At 33.6% G+C, this 20575-nt stretch overlaps 2 protein-coding genes across 4 annotated transcripts in view; one reads left to right on the top strand and one right to left on the bottom strand.

Moving 5' to 3' along the window:
* Window positions 1-3307: 3307 nt before the first annotated feature.
* On the top strand, window positions 3308-8078 carry LOC116003649 (transcription factor SRM1-like). Of its 3 annotated transcripts, none has more exons than XM_031243550.1 (3): window positions 3308-3524; window positions 3745-4139; window positions 7069-8078. In XM_031243550.1, the coding sequence occupies exons 2-3, from the start codon at window positions 3775-3777 to the stop codon at window positions 7532-7534; spliced, it is 831 nt and encodes a 276-aa protein (XP_031099410.1). In that variant the 5' UTR covers window positions 3308-3524; window positions 3745-3774; the 3' UTR covers window positions 7535-8078. The 3 variants fall into 3 exon arrangements, with proteins under 3 accessions (XP_031099410.1, XP_031099411.1, XP_031099409.1); XM_031243551.1 differs by having other exon boundaries at window positions 3309-3493; XM_031243549.1 differs by having other exon boundaries at window positions 3309-3552.
* Window positions 8079-11072: 2994 nt separating this feature from the next.
* The window catches only part of LOC116003724 (UPF0481 protein At3g47200-like), a 13469-nt gene continuing 3966 nt past the window's right edge, over window positions 11073-20575 (bottom strand). The window contains exons 2-4 of the mRNA XM_031243635.1: window positions 15184-15263; window positions 13732-13818; window positions 11073-12600 (exon numbers count right to left, since the gene is read on the bottom strand). Coding sequence (XP_031099495.1) covers window positions 11308-12600; window positions 13732-13818; window positions 15184-15258 — 1455 coding nt within the window. The 5' untranslated portion in view covers window positions 15259-15263 and the 3' untranslated portion in view covers window positions 11073-11307. The remainder of the gene's footprint in view (window positions 12601-13731; window positions 13819-15183; window positions 15264-20575) is intronic.

Genomic DNA, 20575 nt, shown 5'->3' with positions numbered 1-20575 from the left:
TGAGTGGTGCGTTTTCTAACATTGAGTGGTGTATTTTCTAACATTGAGTGGTATGAACCACACCGACCGCACGGAAGGCACAACCACACCCACACACTCACACACATATATATATATTTGGATGATGAGAAAAATTTATCATTACTATATGAGAGTGTGTACTAGATAAAATTCCGTTAATGTGTAATAGTTTGTAAACTACACATGAAAAGAGAGATAAACTACACTAGAAAGGTCCTACGTGACAGACTCGACTGATAGAGTATAGTATTGATAAGAATTGAATTTGTAACTTTCTAACACAAGAGTCATATTTCACCCATTCACCATCTCTTTTGGAGCAAAATCATTTTTTTTTAAAAATACTTAGGTGATCCCAGCTTTGTCGGGCTAATCCTAAGCTCACAGGACCCTGTTCCCTAGAGCCATTGCCGATGTAAATCATGAGGCGTGCAATCAGCCCACCAATCAAAATCTAGTCGTCATGCGCACACAAGCCACACCTTTCATTATCACGAGCCTTTTTCTCATTCATGTGCCGCCTTCCATCATGACATCAAGTTAGACGATGAACCACTACACTAAGTCATAGGGGTAAAATCATATTTTTCTTATTCTCCCTCAAATACTGCATATTGAATCAGTGAGTTAAACCCGTTGACAAAATATTGTAGATGGTTGATGCCTCCAAGTTATCCATTTTATTTCTCTCTTTTTTTTTTTTTATAAGATCAAATAAGCCCTAACCATGTAGTTAAGTTATCAAATTAATAAAATTCAAAAGACATTTAAAATTCTAAAAAGTTGCATAATTATATAATTTTTAAAATGTTTTACTCACCTAAAATATTTTAAATCATTATGAACACTTTAAAAATATTTTGTAAAGTCAAATCTCTTACCTTGTATCCAATAAATCTTATCCATTTATTAATCCGGAGGAAGCTATATAAGAAGAGCAAGTGGTGCCAATAAATCTACTATACTAATAAGAGTCAAAGAGAGTTAGGCCTAAAATGGGTATAAAAAAAATGGCGGTCAAATTTTTCTTTGAGATTTCCTAATTTATCCTTAATTATATGATTATCCGTTAAGTTTTTCTTAAATATTCTCATCTCCGTTAATATTCCGTTAACTTTTAACTTACCCATTAATTTCTATAAGAAAGGTCTTAAGTTCGAACCCCATCTCAATCAAATTTTACATAATTAAGTTTATCACCCTATTTTACTCTTATTAAATTAAATAAATTAGTAACTACAACAAAAAATGATACATATGGATTTCTTTAATTTAGAATTATGTGTCTACAATGCCTTTATTTAAAAAAAAAATATGCATCATCAATAAATTAAATAAGAAAAATAATTTCATTAGTTATATTGTCTATATTTTCTCTAATGCAAAGATTCTGTACATTCAAATTCATCAATTGATATTCATTACATTGCCTATTATGTTCTTTTTACACTATCTTGTAATTAAATATCAAAGTTATAATACTAAATAATGTTATATATTTATTTATCAAGTATTTTATTAATACCATGAAAAAAGTAAAAAAGAATAGTTTGAAACCAATCATATTAACTACTTGGGGGATTTGTTGACAATGAAAGTACTCAAATAACCATTACCCAGCAAATTGAAGCGAGAAACTACATTTTAATATCTTTGGAATACATCATATTTTAAATTTTCAAATTTTTATTAATTTATTTAACCTATTTTCTTAAACTAGAGATTTCTTTATCCACAATAACTCATTCAACAATAATACTGGAACCAAATGAACACCAAGTAAAACACCTAAAGGAAAGTCTATAGCTCCTATATCATAATCTCATTGCATGACGTTATCATCTATGCTACCAACAATAATCGAATTGCAAATAACACACTACTAACATAAAGGAAGAGAACAAATAGTAAAGATGAAGACAATGACAATGTTACTCAAAAAAAATTAAGACACTTAGAAAAATTCAAACTAAAAGTAGTATTTATTTAGACTATCATTTTTAGACTATTGATTTTACAAGGTTGCAAACATTTATTTTAGTAACAATTATAATGAATTTCCTATATTATATTGGATTCATATACTTTGAGTTACATATTTAAATAAAAAAATTCGACATTCAATTACCTAGGTATAAACTTCTCCTATATAATATTGCATTTATATACTTTCAAATATTTATTTAAATATAAACATTGGGCATTAACCCATTCGCGCAATACGCGTGTAAAATTAGTAATAAATATAAATTTAAGAGTTAATATGTAATTTGATCGAGAGAAAAGTTACTTTTTTTTTAAATTTAGATTTGAATTTATCATTTTATAAGTATAAAATTTATCACCTAATTCTATAAGACTTAATATTTATTCTTAAACAATGTTATAACTAATAGCAATGTTATTTTAATAACTAATAAAAAAATGTTATAAACTTTACTTTATTACAAATTAAAGAAAATGGTTAAAAAATTTATAAAAAAGTTACTTTTCTGAGTGTTGGTTGAAACATGAGATAATAATTTACTAATTACTTAACTCAGTGGACTAAAAATTAAAATATTTTAAAAAGTAAAACGTTAATTGGCAGTAAAGATTTCTATCACAAAATTAATTAAAAAGAAAAGTAAAATATTATAATATATTTTTCTAGGGTTTCTACTGTAATTCCGTAAATGCTGTCATCAGATTCTCGCGCCCATTTTTGCTTTTTTTTTTTTTGGAAAAAGTGTCAAATAGGCCACTGAACTTATCGCTTTTGTGCAATTGGGTCATTGAACTTAAAAAGTGTGCAATTCAACTATCTAACAAGTAAAATTTGTGCAATTGAACCATTTTTACAAAAATTTTCTGGTAAAATTCAATTATATTACTAACATATATGTATTAAGAGTGGCATTTTCTTCTACCATACTAGTTGGGAGTCAACATTGAAATGTTTTTAACTCAAATTGAATTAAAATTTTTTGTAAAAATGGTCCAATTGCACAAATTTTGCTTGTTTGATGGTTGAATTGCACACTTTTTAAGTTAAATGGCCCAATTGCACAAAAGCAACAAATCCAGTGGCCTATTTTACACTTTTTCCTTTTCTTTTTTACCAGAGGGAATGTTAGGTTTGATAGTGGTTAGTGGAATAGAATTTTGGACGGTGAAAAATGTTGCTATCAGTAAGAGCTTTTGTGGGAGCGCTCTGTATCAGTATAGTAATGACAATTGAGTGCTCACTTTTATCCGTTTTAATTTTCTCTGGGTCTTTCTAATTTGTTTGGATGCATTTGGAGTTTTATTCTCAGAGGTCTCACAACCCTAATAACTATGGAATACTGGAATAGTTTAAGTTGTCTTCTTTCCCTTACTGCTATTCTGGGTTTATGATTTTCAGATATTTTTAATGGTTTAATTGCCTTTTAGTTTGTGGATAGGGTCAGCATTTCTCAACTGTTCAATTCTTGATTTCTTGATTTGTGAGGCAAGTCACCATCATCGCTCTCCTTTCTTTGGTGCGTTTTGTGATACTTATTGGAACAGGTCTATCAATCTCACTTTCTATTTTTAGGACTCTTTGATTTTACTATATCCAGTTTGCTGTTTCACTTGCCCAATTAAGCTAGTAATAGATCGCAATTGCAATAGCTTTTCTGTAAATTCATTGCAAATTCATATGTCTATGGCAATTACTTTTAAGCTTGGTTAAATCTTGATCTTTTATTGATTTTGCAGGAAAGTCTATAGTAATTGAGAGAAGGCTTGATGACGGTGACTGAATCAAGTAGCTCTGTGTGGAGTAGAGAGCTAGATAAGGCATTTGAGAATGCCTTGGCAACTTACCCTGAAGATTTGTCAGATAGATGGGAGAAGATTGCGGCAGATGTTCCGGGAAAGTCCTTGAAAGAGGTTAAGCTTCACTATGAACTTTTAATGGATGATGTTAGCCGGATTGAGTCTGGCTGTGTTCCTCTGCCTTACTACGATTCCTCTTCGGATAGTTTGACAAGCCATGATGACAAGAAGGGTGGCAATTCTGGGCAGGGGAACAATGATTCACATCATGGAAAGTCTACAAGATCGGATCAGGAGCGACGCAAAGGGATTGCTTGGACTGAAGAGGAACACAGGTTAGTAGTCATTCCTCTCTAAGCAAACCGATATAGGCCAAAATGCATACATCGCTTCATATTAACTTGAGGACATCTAGATTTTTGTAGTCAATACATCATATATTACTGATAGTAAATTATACTTGGCAGAGCATATTGCCATTGGCATGTATTGTCACTAACTGTTTGTTGGGCGGAGGTCCTTAAGGGCCAAGTCTAGCACCATGTGGCTAGGGAGATTGTTGGACGAAGGCCGGTAAAGGGCCAAGTCCAGCACCCTGGCCGCTTTTGGCATAGTGGTAAGCGCTTAATCCTAAAATTGTTCTTGAAAAAAATGCATCATTTTATCCCATTTAAAGAGTATATACAACAACAAACTGCTGCACTTAGAAAGCCATGGGAAAACTGTCTGCATAATGGGAAAACTCTCAAACCTACATTAGAAAGCCATATAAGTAACTCCCCTGCACTTAAACAATGAAAAAAATCGTTATCTACAATGCTTCATAAACGTAATATACTCATCCCGAAGAAGTTACTTCTGGAGTATTTGTTTACCTTGTTTGGGCAAAATAACTAGTTTCGATTTTAAGTTCTAGTCGCCATCCAAATGGTAAAACAAAAACAAAAGGAGTAGGGTTCTGAGGAGAACAAGAGAAGGCAAAAAAGACTTGTAGATTTTGTGGTGTTTTTCCTTCTGTGACTATCTTTCATTTTAGGGCTACTTCTCCCACTTGTGGTGTTTACTTTTCTTTTTCAAGAATAAAACTGGGCGCGAGAGAGGTGAACAAAAGAGGATGTTGGTCTCGAACCATGGAGTATTGGAGTAGGGGAAAATGGTGCTTTCAAGTATATTAGGACTACTCCTGTTCGAATTAAAATCCTATTTATACCATTCTTCAGCTGTCTACTTGTAGTATAACTTGTTCTCTCCTCTTATGTATATATGCATCCTCCTCTACCTATACGGAACATATTTATTCTCATCTGGTATCAATTGCCTAATAGGGTCCTTTTCTTGGCATTCAGTTCAGGATAGATTAAAAGCAGCAATATTATAGCATTACAATGCTATAGTCGCTTTAGACCTCCTTTAGCTTGGTGGTGACATCATTCTCTTAAGGAATTAAAGTTACTGCCACTTCTAGGATTTAAAAAGTTGAGTTCGGTTTACTGTCTAATTATTTATTTTTTTACCCTTAACCAGAAATAGAACATTTCTCCTCATTCATATCCCTGCAATGAAAATACTCTTCAGAAGGAAATGACCACTTTGAGGGATTTGGTTTTGTGTGAGGTTGAGTCTTCAGCTTTATACTTTTACCTCTTGTTATGCAGTCACTGTCCAAACAAAATGTGATTTAAAATTGTTAAAACTATGGGTTTGAAGGTCCTGTGGGTGGCAAATAACCACCACTCTCTGTAGAAACGAGAAGCTAATATATGGAAGCCAGTGAAGGGAGAAGATGGTAATGTTGCAATATTATCTCTAGTTGAATCCATGAGAGTACATATATTTGTATTTATAGAGATCCAATCCTTAATCTACTTTATCTAGCTAGACCGCCTAGACGTGAAGTTGTGAACACTCTAATGGGATGGTTGGAAGACTGTTGAATTCTCATTTTACAGATGTTTCATATATTCGATAAAAATGGTAACTTTGTCAAAAGTACCCAGAACCTGAATATTGCAACTATGATTTACATGATTTCACATACTTGAAGTGTGACATCTAAAACATTAATCTTTCTCTGCCAAATCCACCATTCACTGGAACTCCCTGTCCACTGTTCAAGTTAGAGAACGAGGAAACCTATTAGTTCAATAATATGTTTGTGAGGATTAGCTTGTTGCTGCCTGATATAAAGGAAGCCGGTGAAATGGAGATCATTCTGTTTGTGGAGCCTCTGATGATATTTTTTTTTGGTTCTGATTGTTAATGCCACGGGTTTAACAAGAGAGCAATGTAGAGAAAGCTCGGGAAGCTTTGAAGGAGATTCGGTCTGACTGTGAAATTGTGACTTCTGAGGCAATGCAATTTCCAGCGGGCTGTGATGGAGCGTGCTCCAAGAGACTATTGAGTTGAAAGAAATTGCAGCGTTTAAGTGGCAGCTAATTTGGGTTGCCTAGGGAGTTCTGGGTGTTGGGAGGGTAAGACCAACAGAGATTCAAGTCTTTACTCTTTAGACATGGTGAAAATATCTTTGAAATTGCCTCAACAATAGTGGAGAGTAATTTTCCGCTTTTCATTCCTACTCCCTAGAGGATTGATGATAACTAAGGTCAATGTTAAGAGTTCCACATTGAAAAATAAGAAAGAATATATGAGTTTATAAGACCATAGGTTAGACTAGTTAATTGATTGGATTCAGTTTTTGTTTGGCCCATGTGCATTATAGCCCAGTTTAGTGACCTTTGCTCAAGATTAGAATTTAGTAACAATTAATAACTTTGGGACAGCAGAGTAACAGATGCTATTTGTCAACACCATTTACTCATGCTGATTATGTTAATGTTTTCCTTTCAATCATTAATATGAACTTATTGTCAAAAGTGAAATAGTAATTTCTTTATCTTTAATATCTTTTTTTGATTGAAAACATTTCAGACTAAGCAAGGTATTAAATTGAGCAGAGCTGAAAGTAAAAGTCTAAATGAAAGATCTTTGATATCCAATTTTCACTGGCTTTTTTCGGATTTTATACAGTTAATGCATCACTAAACATCTTGTAGGTGTATTATACATGTGTAATTGCGTATGAATGAGATTTTGTTTCATTTTGAGCCTACCTTGATCCCATGTTAAGGATTTATGCTTTCATACTAAGGTTTTGTGTGAGGTTAAAGAATGTCTCTATTCTCCTGCTGGAGTTCAAAATCTCAGAAATGGCAGATATTTATGATTTATCCTTATGTTTAAAATGTGTCTTTGATTCTCGAGCAGGTTGTTCCTTCTTGGTTTGGATAAATATGGGAAAGGTGATTGGAGGAGTATCTCCCGGAACTTTGTTGTGACGAGAACTCCTACGCAAGTTGCGAGCCATGCCCAAAAGTACTTTATCCGTTTAAACTCAATGAACAAGGATAGGAGACGGTCCAGCATTCATGACATAACTAGCGTCAACAGTGGAGACGTTTCGTCGCCACAGGGACCAATTACGGGCCAAACTAATGGCACCACTGCAGGGAGCTCTTCTGGGAAATCGAACAAACAACCTGCTGCTCATCCCGGTGTTGGTGTATATGGGCCGACAACCATCGGACAACCTGTGGGGGGCCCACTCGTTTCTGCAGTTGGCACGCCTGTGAATCTTCCACCTCCAGCTCACATGGCTTATGGCGTTCGACCTCCCATTCCTGGACAGGCGCTTCCCGGAGTTCCTGGTACCTATCCTATGCCTCATAGGTAAACTATTGTTTAAACATGAAAATATAATGTACAAAGAACACAAGTATAGAGCTAGCTAGCTTTTGCTTATTTGGGTATATCTGTCTGTTCTCATCAACTTGAGCCAGAATAGGATGTTACAGTCACAGAAACGTCTGTTGTGCGCACTGGTAATTTGGCCCTATCTGTTGAGCCACTGAGTTACTGTGATTTACATTCTCTCAAATGTTCTGTCGGGCTATGGTGTTGGGGGCCATTGAGGTTGGGGATTCAACCTTTTTGGGGTAAGAAAGACTAGCTGCTCGTATACCATTTATCTTTTGATATATTAATAAATTGCTAGGAAAGATTGTATAGGTAGTAGTAGTGATCGATGATTCTGACATTTGTGGTCTTATTTTAGGAGGAAATTTCTAATCTTTTAGGCATCTTCATAAAGGTTACTAGTTCTAAAGGTGGCAAAGATGAAATAGAGCTATTCTGTTTAAGTTGTAAAGAACATTTTAATCTCTTCGTTCAAAGTATCTCGGAGGTCCCTGTAAATAGATCATCGTCCTATTTGTCAACTTGTGCATGACTTAGTTTTCTATATGATAAATTTCTTTTCCTGTTGCATTTGTATTACTAATCTACACTGGGAGAAAAAGGCATTTGTATATGAGCAATTTGTTCATAATACATATTCACTGGTTCAGTAGACAATATTTGAGAGAAGCGACCAATGTTTGAACATCTGGCAGTGGTAGTATTGGGATTATGCCTAAAGTGAGCAGATCCCTTGTGCGCACCGGCATTTGGCCTTGTCTGCTAAGTTATTGAGTTACTGTGATTTACATTCTTCCAAAAGTTATGACAAGCTAAAATATGAAGACCCTTGGTATTGGGGATTCTACCTTTTGGGAGAAGGGATAGGAGGATGTGAGATTCAAATAGACTAAATTGAATATCCATTTAGGGATTTACTATCTATGCTGCTATGCCATGTGGCTAGGTAGCACGGAAATGGGGGTGGGCAACAGGAAAAGAGACGGAGGAAATTGAAATTTTAAAAAATGTAAAACACTAAATGCAGATGGAATGTACACATTTTAAAAATATGATATATTTGTAAATATTTTTTCCTTAATACAATCATTATTGCATGGATCATGGTCCACACAGCTGTGTGGACCAAAAATAAAAAGTACATTATTTTTATACTGAAGGTACATTATTTTTGTACTGTAGGTACATTATTTTAGATACATTATTTTTGTACTGAAGATACATTATTTGATATATACTATCAAATAATGTACCTACAGTACAAAAATAATGTACCTTCAGTACAAAAATAATGTACTTTTTATTTTTGGTCCACACAGCTGTGTGGGTCATGGTCCATGCAATAATTTGCCAGTTACCAACACCCCTGTATTTCGCGATTTAATTAATATCTAATACGAAAATTAAAATAATTAAGTAAATACTTAGTACAAATTGTAAATATTTATTCGTCCCATTTTATATGTCTAGTTCAGTTAATAAGGTTTGGCTGAAGTTATTTTTTATTCAATTTTTCATAATATTAAGTGTAGTATTCGTATACAAAATTTATATATTTAAAAAATAGACTAAAAGTACTATTAAATATAACACATCAAATTTAAAAGGGAAAAGTGTCAAATTGGCCTCCTAAGTCGGGTGGATAGTGCAATTAGGCTCCTTAACTGAAAAAATTTCTATTCAAGTCCCCTAAACCGGTAAAAAAAGCTCCAGGCCACTTGCACATCATCATATTTGCAAATTCTCTATTATTTATTTTACATCCATGCAAATCTATCTCACTTTTAAAAATAATCCCAACTTTCATATTATATTATAATTATATAATAAATATAATAATAAAATAATAAAAAAATAAAAAATAGGAAAGGCACGCTGCCACGCTGCCCAGCAGCTTTTGCTACCATTGTCAGCAAAAGCTGCCTCTTACAAATTTGCAAGACACAGTAGCAATAAAACAAAAAGAAAAATAATAAATTCATTCCTTTTTTAGGAGTAATAAATTCATTCCTATTCACTTGCTACATCAGCTTGCCAATCTCTTTTTTTGCAGGGTTGAAATTAGCCTTCATCAGGAAATATGCCATTTTTTCCTATTTTATATGCATGTTGGCGATAGAATTGCAAATTTACTAAAGAGTTTATTACCGTAATGGTCCCTTGACTATTGTGAAATTATCAATTTGCAATGAGCAAATTGTCATTTTGGTCCACTTCCTGTTAATTGCAATCCACAACTTAATTGTTAATTGCGATCCACAACTTAATTGTTAATTTCATACCTTAACTATTCAATTTTTATCAATTTCGGTTACTCCGACCAAATTCATCAAAAAATTCAAAACTCTAAAATCATGAAGGTATTTTAGTCATTTCACATCCCTTTTCTTCTTCTCCGACAAACCCATTTTTTCTTCTTCTTCTCCGGCGAACCAAAATTGCTTCTCCGGTAAGGGGAGAGGAGAGCGACTAGGCACGACCCTGACAAATCTCGTGAAGGTACGCTTTCACGTGGAACGGATTGAGAGCATTTTCTGGTATATTTGCTTGGTGTTGATCCCCAGCTCCTCCAAAAGCGGCGGCTCGCCCTCGAACCTTGTGGAATCGCCGCTTCCGCTGTTGCCAATTGTGGTGGAAGCGTAATGAGGAGTGGAAAACGAGGTAGAGGCCGTGGCAAAGCCAATGTCAAAGGACATGAACGGGATGCTCGGCGTCAATGCCTTCGATGGCTGAAACGGCACCGTCGACAAGCGTCTTTGCTGCGGACCTGGTTCCTGCCAGACGGGAATACCACTGGCGAGACGTTGAATTCCTTCGCCATCGATCGATCGTAGATTTGTTGATGATTAAATCAAAATTAAATTTAGAAATCAATTTTTGAGAAGATTATGAAGATCTTCAAACATATGTATCACAAGATTATGATTTGTAAATATTATTGGGAAAAATTCAAGGAATTTTAGTTCGCCGGAGAAGAAGAAGAAAATATGGGTGGGCTGGAGAAGAAGAAAAATGATGTGAAATGACTAAAATACCCTCATTATTTTAGGGTTTTAAATTTTCCGACAAATTAGGACGGTAATTTGGTCGGAGTGACCAAAATTGATAAAAATTGAATAGTTTAGGTATGAAATTAACAATTTTGAAAGTCGTGAATTGCAATTAACAGAACCCCTATAGTCCGTGGACCAAAATGAAAATTTGCTCATTTGTAATTTACGGATTATTTGGAAGAAAACCCGCCTCTCCATTGTTGGAAATGAGTCTTCTCAAGCGAAATTCCATCAATATAATTCCCTCCAAATAAACAGACTTCTAATGCCTAAGCGAACGGAGGATCATAATGGTTAAAATTTTCAAAAACGAGGACTTAATCAGACACGAAAAATTATCAAGAACCAAATTGATAATTTCGCAATAGTCGAGGGACCATTTTGGTAATAAACTCTTAACTTAAGAATCATTTGTCATGCACAAAATAATGGAAAAATATAACCACAAACCCAACGAGTTTAATCGGATAAATGAAAACAACAATAACAATGTACAATATATGTTGATCCACTCGGGACAGAAGACACTAGTCATGATGAAACTTAAGACGCATACAATAAACCTCGCAACCCGCGGCAAGATTCAAGTTTTGTTTTACAAAGTATTTAGTCTGAAGTACACATTGATGAAACTGGTTAAACTACATAAGTACATAGTACATATTTAGCCAGCGGGAGTAGGGTTATTGGCCAAATATTAAGTCTGCTGCCTAAAGTTGTTTCTTTGACTAATTGCCAAAATCCACAAGGAGACAGCAATCAAGAAAGTAGAAATCACTTTCCATAGGCAGTAAGCTTGTGATTTGCTCCAATTACAATTACACCAGTCATCGTGAGAGTGCTTATCCACATCCTTGTACACCGATGCAAAATAGAAGTTGGTGGAAGTATCTACCTCGGCACTGAGGTTGTTGAAAATAGAGGCCACCTTCCTATCTTCACCTAAGAGGTTTTGAATGATCCCATTCTTGCGGAGTAAACTGACGTCTCTATTGGTGTCCACCAAGTGGTCCATCAACCTCGCATAATCTGTGAAGTATTTGGGGTTTAGTGTGTCATTACAGCGCTGCTCCATGGCGATCATGTTTCGGAAGAATAATTTAGTGTAGTTGTCGACTTTAAAGCAAGGAATTCTCATTACCCCATGAGAAAAGGTTATATCAAACAAGCTAATGCCAACCCAATAATAATATTTCTGTGGTGGAATATTTTCATATTTCTTTGGCATATTAAAGACTTGGCCAATCTTGTTAAAGCTAATTCCAACCTGTTTGAGCTCTGTCGTACTGTTCATATGGTTTATTCTTAGCCACCTATTTGCATTCCCTTGTGCCTCATTACTCTGGGAAATTAGGGTTTGGGCATTTCTCGGAAGACAAAGACTGTAGACCACATGGAGTAGATCCATGGGTTGTTCAGGTTTATTGTCATCATAAAAGTTAATAATGTTAAACTTTGGTGCTAAAGAGGCAAAAACGAACTTCACTAGGCTTATAAAACTAGGAACTTCTTCTTCAGTATCACCAATCATTTTCCTATAAATGGCTGAGACGACATCAAAAGGGAGTTGATTTTCGAACAAAAGCATGTCTTCACGAGCTTTCTTCCCTTCAACGCTATTGCGAGGATCACCATTGCCGCCTTCTTTGCATTTCATAACAAACTCAACCACAAAGCAACCATCAAGCACCAACATTTCTACCAACTCTTCATCATTATGGGGGTACGTAACTCCAATTTCCTTGTAATAATTTCGGGCTTTGTCCATCAATTTCATATATGGATTCCTAAGGTATTCCCTATACTTTTCTTCTTCTTCAGGTTGTTTTGTTGCCCTTTCGAGAAAAGACTTCATATACAAATTCTTGTATTCCTTGTCCTTAACTTGATCAACCTCTTTAGAGTACTTGGGCCCAATGGATACCAAAGATGGTTTATAGAAGTTGCGCTTCCAAGGATATTCTTGATAAGCACTTGATATTTCTATTTCCTGCCGGTCAACACTATCACCATTGATTTAGTGAGGTAAATAAAAATCGAAAAATTATCCTATTTTATTTTTGCAAATTTTATTTTAGTTTGTCTAATACGATTAGCATTTATACTATTTTTAAGGGGTCGCACTCGTGTGAGATCGTCTCACCGATTTCAATCTGTAAAATAGATGGAGTCAACATAATTTGAGTTATAAAAAGCTAACTCATAATACTAATTATGACCCAAATTATGCTAACTTGACTTGTCTCACAGATTAAGACGTGCGAGACAGTCTTACACAAGTTTTTATCATTTTAAGGGTTTATTCAAGTTCGCTATATTCTTTCATCTATGCTTTTCATTTTTTATCCTTAAATTACATTACAGATCATTGGGTAACACTTGTGTGAGACGGGTTGAATCTTTGATTAATGTGTCTGATCTTTGAACTCATTAATCAAAGATTCGACCTGTCTCACGGATTGAGACCCGTGAGACGGTTTTACACAAGCTGCTCAGACCATTAGGTTTTTAAAAGTATTATATTTTGACTTTAATTATACTAATATGTTTTGTTTTGGGTCACACTTGTGTGGGGTCGGGTTGGATCAATATGCAAATGTTATACTTATATGCGCAAATATCATACTTATATGTTCAAATATAATACTAATAAAAAATAAAGTGTTTATTACTTATAAAGGACAATTTAATAATATAATAATTTGAGACAAAAATGTAATATATATATTTTTACATTTTGATGTAAAAGTATTATATTTTCAATCAAATGTATTACATTCTCCTTAATAAGTAATGTTGGGAAGTGTTTGTTACTTATAAGAAAAACTGTAATACTTTTAAATCAAAATGTAAAAGTATTACATTTTCTCACCTAAGTAATAAACACTTTACTCCTAATTAGTATTACATTTGTGCGTATAAGTATTACATTTTCATCTTGACCCGACCCGCACGGTGAGACGGGTCTCATACAAATTTTTCTCATATATTTTACTTTAAAAGTTGTTATTTCAAAAGTATTAACTTTTAACTTAAATTGTGCATTTTTATTTGTTAAAAAATGTAAAGTTACCACAATGTAAATGTATATGTCCTCGAAGAATAGATTCAGAATGCAAACCTTTCCATTATCAGTTCCTCTGTTGCTCGTTTGATCATTTAATAAGTCGCCTATGTCCAAAGAAACCTCAAATCTCTCCTCCTGCTCCTATTCAAGTAATATATTATAAATTTCTTCATACTTGCTAGCAATCAACGTAACATTTTAATGGTAGGATGTTGAACTTGACTCTCCAATTCAAACCGTCGCTCAACAAAAGTGTTTGTTTCGAATTATCTCACACAACCTTAGAAATGTAGTATACTAATACCAGATTCCCTAGGTTGGTTCAAGGGAATATTAAATTACCATAGGGAATGTTAGATTCCAAATTTTGTTTTTAGTTCGATCATTTTTGGTAGCTTTCACTGGAATCAAATTCCCTCAAGCGTTTGGTTCACGGAATGTTAGATTACCTTAGGGAATGTTAAATTGCTGGGAATGTTAGATAACTGGGAATGCTAGATTCTTGTGTTTGGTTTAAAATTGAAGTATGTAAATAAGACAACGGAAATAAGATAAATTGATTAAAATGTCAAAAGCTCAATATTAGTAATAATATAAGGCCGGGAATGTGGGATTACCTAAGAAATCGGGATGTATCTCACATTCCCTTCCAATAGCTAAAAATTTCATCGGGAGGTTATGTTCCATTCCCTGGGAATCTTACATAACTTGAACCAAACATGAGAATCTTATATTCAATATTCCCGAGCAAATATAACCTTAGTTATCTTATATAACTTGAACCAAATACCCCCTTATATAACTAGTTATCAATGTTATATTATATCAAAATATCTCTTGAACCAAACATTCCCTTAAATTTGAGTATAATTTATACTCCGTAATAACAATATGTTACAGTAATTATTATGTAACAATTACTGTTGGATGATGATGTTATTATGTGTAAAATAAAGAAATTTAGGACCCGTTTACTTCAAGAACTTGTTCTTTGTTTTCTGTTTTATAACTTTTTTCAGTTTTCATTATTCTCGGTTTTCTGTTTAGGAAACTTGTTTACTAACACTCATTTTTTTTTCAAATATGTTTTTTACACTACCGTTATAAAATTAACACAAGTTTAATTTCGAGTGATATTTTGACCCTATATTTAAAATATTTTGGGTTATGTTCTGTTTAAATAAAATGAATATAATTTTTAATTTTAAGTATAATATATGCAAGAATTTTACATCTTATATCCGAACCAAATTTATATTCGTATATAACATAATAAAAAATATATCTGCACCAATAACTTATTAAGTTCACCTAAAATTTAGTTTAGATAGTATTAATAATTTTTTGAGCTAATATTTAAAATGTTTTTAGATATATTCATTTAAGTGAAATGTATATATATTAATCACTTAAATGAATAAGTTTCTTTCAAGTTAAAATAAAATAATAAAAATCATTGAAACAATCATGGTAGGTATACATGGAATTGTAAAGTAGATTTCATACCTCCCCAATTTCAGTCTGTCCAAAAGTGCCCAGTAGGTCAACAGCCGTAGAAGGGTCAAAATACTCATCTGCCATCCCACCTTTAAAGTAAAAATAAGAATACACGTTACCGAAATATAAGAAAACACTTAGTTAGGGATAACCACTTCATGGTTCCAATTGAAATCCAAAAGGCTTCAATTTTAGTTTATTAAAATTAGGAACCGGAACAACAACAACAACAACAACAATAAGTGGTGTGGTAGTGTGGTGGTGGTACTGGTGGTGATAGTTATGCTGTGATGATGGTGGTGGTGGAGTGGTGATGATAATTAATGGTGGTGGTAATATTATGAAAATTGTATTCCGACTAAAAACGTAAGAAAATATTTTTTGCTAAATTGCACCCTTTTACCATTGGCCAAAAAGAATATTTTTATTTGATTTTTTTTTTTAAATATCTAAATACAAAAAAATCTGAAAAATAACTTTTAATTTGAAAATCATTTTATGGGTATTCAAACGGACCCTTAAAGTACTAACCTTTCAATTGAAAAGTAAATGCTTGTAAATGAGTAGGGAACAACATATTTCAAGTAAACATTTCATGTTTTATTTCTTGTCTATTCTATTTTATTTATGGAATAACATTTTTAATCTTTAAAATTCATTTTATGGGTCTTTAAAAGATAAATACTGTACTTTGGAAAATGAAGTTCATTTTTTTGGCCCAAACCCATTTTTTAGATCTATTTCATGGATTGTCACGAGCTTTTGTGCAGGGATAATTCATAATAAGTTTGCATTAGATAATCTTAAAAAAATATATACTGGCTAATTCATTTCGAAGATTTGAAATATAAGATAGATGCCATCAGGAGGCAGACCTGGTTCCAATACGACGCCGTTTCACTATTAAAAAAAATTACTAAAAATATAGCCCTGAAATGTGTGAATGTGGAGGTTTCAAATTGTGAATATGGAGTATAGAATTTGTGAATGTTATGAATGTGTGAATCTGTTGTAGAGTTAACAGAGTTCTAGCAACTTGTAGTCCTGTAATGTGTGAATGTGGAGTTCCCAAGTTGTGAACATGGAGTATAGGACCTGTGAATATAGAGTTTTGAATGTGTGAATGCATAACAGTGGTATTATAATTACTAAACATATAGCTCTGTAATGTGTGAATGTGGAGTTTTGAAATTGTAAATATGGAGTATAAGGTCTGTGAATGTAGAATTTGTGTTCTGTCGCGATGAGGAGCCGTTAACGCCGTTAATTTTTATTTTTTTTAAATTGTGAAACGGTGTCGTATTGGACCCAGGTCCACCTTGCAATGTGGACCTGGGTCCACGGCATAACAACTGCAGTAAATATTAGGAGGCAATTCAAAGAATTAGGTCATGCAAAATTATATTAAAATAAGCATTCAGACTTGAAATTAAAGAATTTAAAGTTAGATTGATGATACTTGTTAGTATACGCAATTACTTTGGTAGAATTTAACAAGATTTATAGCTAGTTAAGGACTAGAGTGGCAAATTTTACTGTGGAACATGATAGCAGTCTAGACTATGAAGTATTATTCTAATTACATTTCAGTTTCAGTTAAGAACTATGTTTTTTTGTTTCATTTTTTTACACACCCTAGTTTTTGAGTACTACACACGTTAGTTTCATTATACCAACACTAAAATATTATTTTAATTCTACTACGATTTTATTCGACAATCATGATCCACACAACGGCGACAACGCTATATGGACTATGGTCCGCTGTATAACAAATGGATTAGAGCCGAGTTTGCAAGAAAATAATATAAATGACAACTTCTTATGCATACCTGCTGATCTGATCTTATCTGAAGAGCCTTGCTGGGATTGGGAGGTTGAGGTTAATGTTACTTGACTACTTGAGTGCAAGTTGATAATATCGATCTCTCTGTTACTTATAGTGACAAATTCCAAGTTAAAATGGTTGACGAAGTTGTTTGTGTGACATCAACCATGCAAGATGATAATTACGGTGTACCAAACGTCAACTCGTTTGGTACACTGTAATTTTTTTTTTAAAAAAAAAAATGGTACACTGTAATTTGGTTGTAATTGAATTGAAATTCAATGAAAGTCTCGATTACATTGTTTGGTTGGAATGAATTGCAATTCCACAGAATTGTAATTCTCTTATAATTGCAATTCATGAGTACCCCTATGAATTGCAATTCAATGGGTGTGGGAAATGAATAAAGGGGAGCAATGACGCTACTGTCCTTGGTTATTATTATTATAATAACATTTTAATCTTTGTATCACTTTTTCATGCTCTGTAACTATTACTTTTCAATTAAAAATTAAATACCAAATTTAAACTAAAATCTGTTACTTAAAAAAAAAATACTAATACTTTTGTAGTAATATGAGCATATATAAGAAAATTAATTATTTTTTTTAGTACTCTTGACTCTATTACAATGCAATATATGTTCATAACTACTTTATCAAGTTATTGAAGTACAAAGAGTCAATATTGGCTCTACTGAGACTCGAACTCACCCCTTTCAATATGGGAGTGCAACCGGGTTCAACTAGACCACAAGATCTTGACAAGAAAATTCATAATTATAAATAGGCTTTGTGTAAGAGCTTTAGAGCGAGGGTGGAGTTTTAGCAGTCGTTATACCGTGGACCACGGTCCACAATAGGCTCTCACCTTCAATTATGCACCTTTGATTATGGAGTTTTTGTCTGAATCTTTACAAAATAACCTCTAAAACTCCGCAAATTATATGGTGGACCACGGTCCACAATGCATTGTGGACCATGATCATGGCTGATACTGCAGTTGTGTTGAACTGATAGTGCAGTTGTGTTGAAAAGATAATGCAGTTGTGTTGAAAAAAAACTGCAGTTGCGGGGAACAGAGACCGTTCATCCGTTCAACACAATTGCAGTATCCTTTCAACACAACTGTAGTATTCGTTCAACACAACTGCAGTATCAGTTCAACAAAACTGCAGTTCCAGACGGATGACACGACCTTTGTTTCGCGCAACTGCAATTCCCTTTTAACACAACTGCAGTATCCGTTCAACACAACTGCAGTATCAGTTCAACACAACTGCAGTATCAGCCATGATCATGGTCCACAATGCATTGTGGACCGTGGTCCACCATATAATTTGCGGAGTTTTAGAGGTTATTTTGTAAAGATTCAGACAAAAACTCCATAATCAAAGGTGCATAATTGAAGGTGCGTTTATTTCCCACATGGAAATTGAAATGGAAATGAGAATTAAATGCTTAGTAATGGTATGAGTTTTGTAAAAGTATTTTTGCACGTTTGGTAATAGGATAGAATTGGAATGATTACTAATATTTGATGTTTGGTCATGTATGATCCTAAAATGAGAATAAAAGCTTTAAAAATGTAAAAACAAAAAATCAAGGCAATTGATCATAATATAATGACATTCGATCCAAAGCACCAATATGAACAAAAAAAATCAAAATAAAGATCTAAAAAAGCACTAATCCAAACTTAAAAATCATATTACCAATAAGATAGAATGATACATTTTTTAATTAGGGAATGCGTTTTTAATTGAAGGGGTAATCAAACTAATCCATAGTTGTGTTTTAAAAAGTTATCAACCAAACACTAACTATGATTTTAATGTTTATTCCTAGTATGCAAACCTATGAACCAAACACACCCCAAGTACTATCAGGAGAAGCCAGCTTAAGAAATTATGCATTTTGTATAATTGTCATAATAGTACAATTTGCATCCTGTAAACTTTTTTCATAAAATTGCTATACTAGGTTGATGTATAAATATATAGGTGGTACACCTAGTTCAATAAACCATTTGAACCTTGTATTGGTAAAAAACAACAATTGATCTTTAGTGAAAAAGTTTTTAACCGTGACCTCGCAGATTAGGAGGTGTTCTCCACGATATCAATTCTTTGGGTATTCTTGTTTATTATTTCTCATTCATATTGATCTCTTAACATTTATAATTCTCCACAATAATTGTCTCACAATTGTTTTACTTGGGTTATTAGTTCCTGCATTATAAAGTATAAACTTTCACAAAAGATAATACTTTTGAAAACTAAATTCATTTTTATGGCCCTAACCCATTTTTACAATTGTTATATTGTGGATTAGATTCCACCATGCGCATAGTAGACTCAATTCAGATTATGTATTTACAATTAACAAATTATGTACATGTAGTTAATTTATTATGTATATTCAATTTATTAGGTACATAATCGGTTAAGTGAACGTACATAATATGTTAATTATAAGTATATAATTTGAATTTTTTTTTGAACCAAGATAGATAATATAGTGTAGACCCTAGTCCATGGTATAATTTTCGCCTTTTTATATATCTATTTCATGGATAATTCGTATTTTTTTTTTGAAAATCGGATAATTCGTAATTTTGAATTAGATATTCTTTTAAAAGTACATAATGGCCAACTTTTTTGGAAGATTTGAAATATAAGATGCCATCAGTAATTCAGTATAGACAATTCAAAGAGACACGTCAAGTCGGGATAAAGGTCAAATAGACCCCTAAATTATAATCAATTGTGTAGTTAGGCCCATCAGATTCAAAAAGTTTCAATTAGACCCTTAAACTTGTTATTTTGGAACAAATAAGCCCTTAAACCTATTTGTGATATGTAATTACAGGTCAACTAGAATTTCTTTCGAAATTCCGACGAACAAGTCAAACCATCAACCACCGGCGACTGTCACGGTCGCCGGTGGCGTCCAACCGGAGAAGGCTCGAAGGCGACCAAGTTGGTCGCCATCTCCGTATACTATACATCTTGTTAAATATATGCTAGAGATTAGACAAAATTAAATTAAAATAAACATTCAAAATTCCTTGAAATTAAAATTTTTTAGTTAGGCCTGCTTGGTAAATGGTCGTTGGCTGATTGGGTTGGCTGTTTGGGTTAGAAGGTATGTGATGGGTAAATACCCCAGGGACTACTGTAGAAATATAATGTATAGTCCGGGTATTGTTGTACCCTTAAAAGGTCGGGTGTCCCTTAGAAATTGTTAAGGGTCAAATGTAATATTATATTCCTGAAGGGTCAGGTCCTATTTCTATATAAAGGACCTGACCCTCCTTGTATTGGCATCGGGAAATGCATGGATCACTTTGATCCTTTCATCATGTCCATCCTTCACTCTCTCTCTCTTGTTCTTGGCTCATCTTCTCCAGGGAGGAAACCATAGCTTTCCTCCCCAAGCATACACACTCCATATACTACATCATACACAATCAAACACACGTGGTGTAAATCCGTACCCCCGTTTACATTTACACCATCATTGGCGCCGTCTGTGGGGAATGCGACGAAATGCCGTGTTCCTCTAATCAACA

This window comes from Ipomoea triloba, chromosome 14 (genome assembly GCF_003576645.1).
Source record: "Ipomoea triloba cultivar NCNSP0323 chromosome 14, ASM357664v1".
NCBI classification, from domain to species: Eukaryota; Viridiplantae; Streptophyta; class Magnoliopsida; order Solanales; family Convolvulaceae; genus Ipomoea; species Ipomoea triloba.
Note: the sequence above shows the minus strand (reverse complement) of the source record. Positions and strands in the feature narration are given on the sequence as shown.

What these genes read in the sequence shown, in the direction of transcription:
- LOC116003649 (XM_031243550.1), top strand. Translation starts at nt 3,775, where the DNA reads ATGACGGTGACTGAATCAAGTAGCTCTGTGTGGAGTAGAGAGCTAGAT. An exon ending in TGGACTGAAGAGGAACACAG is followed by an intron (nt 4,140 to 7,068) that starts GTTAGTAGTCAT and finishes ATTCTCGAGCAG; the next exon opens with GTTGTTCCTTCTTGGTTTGG.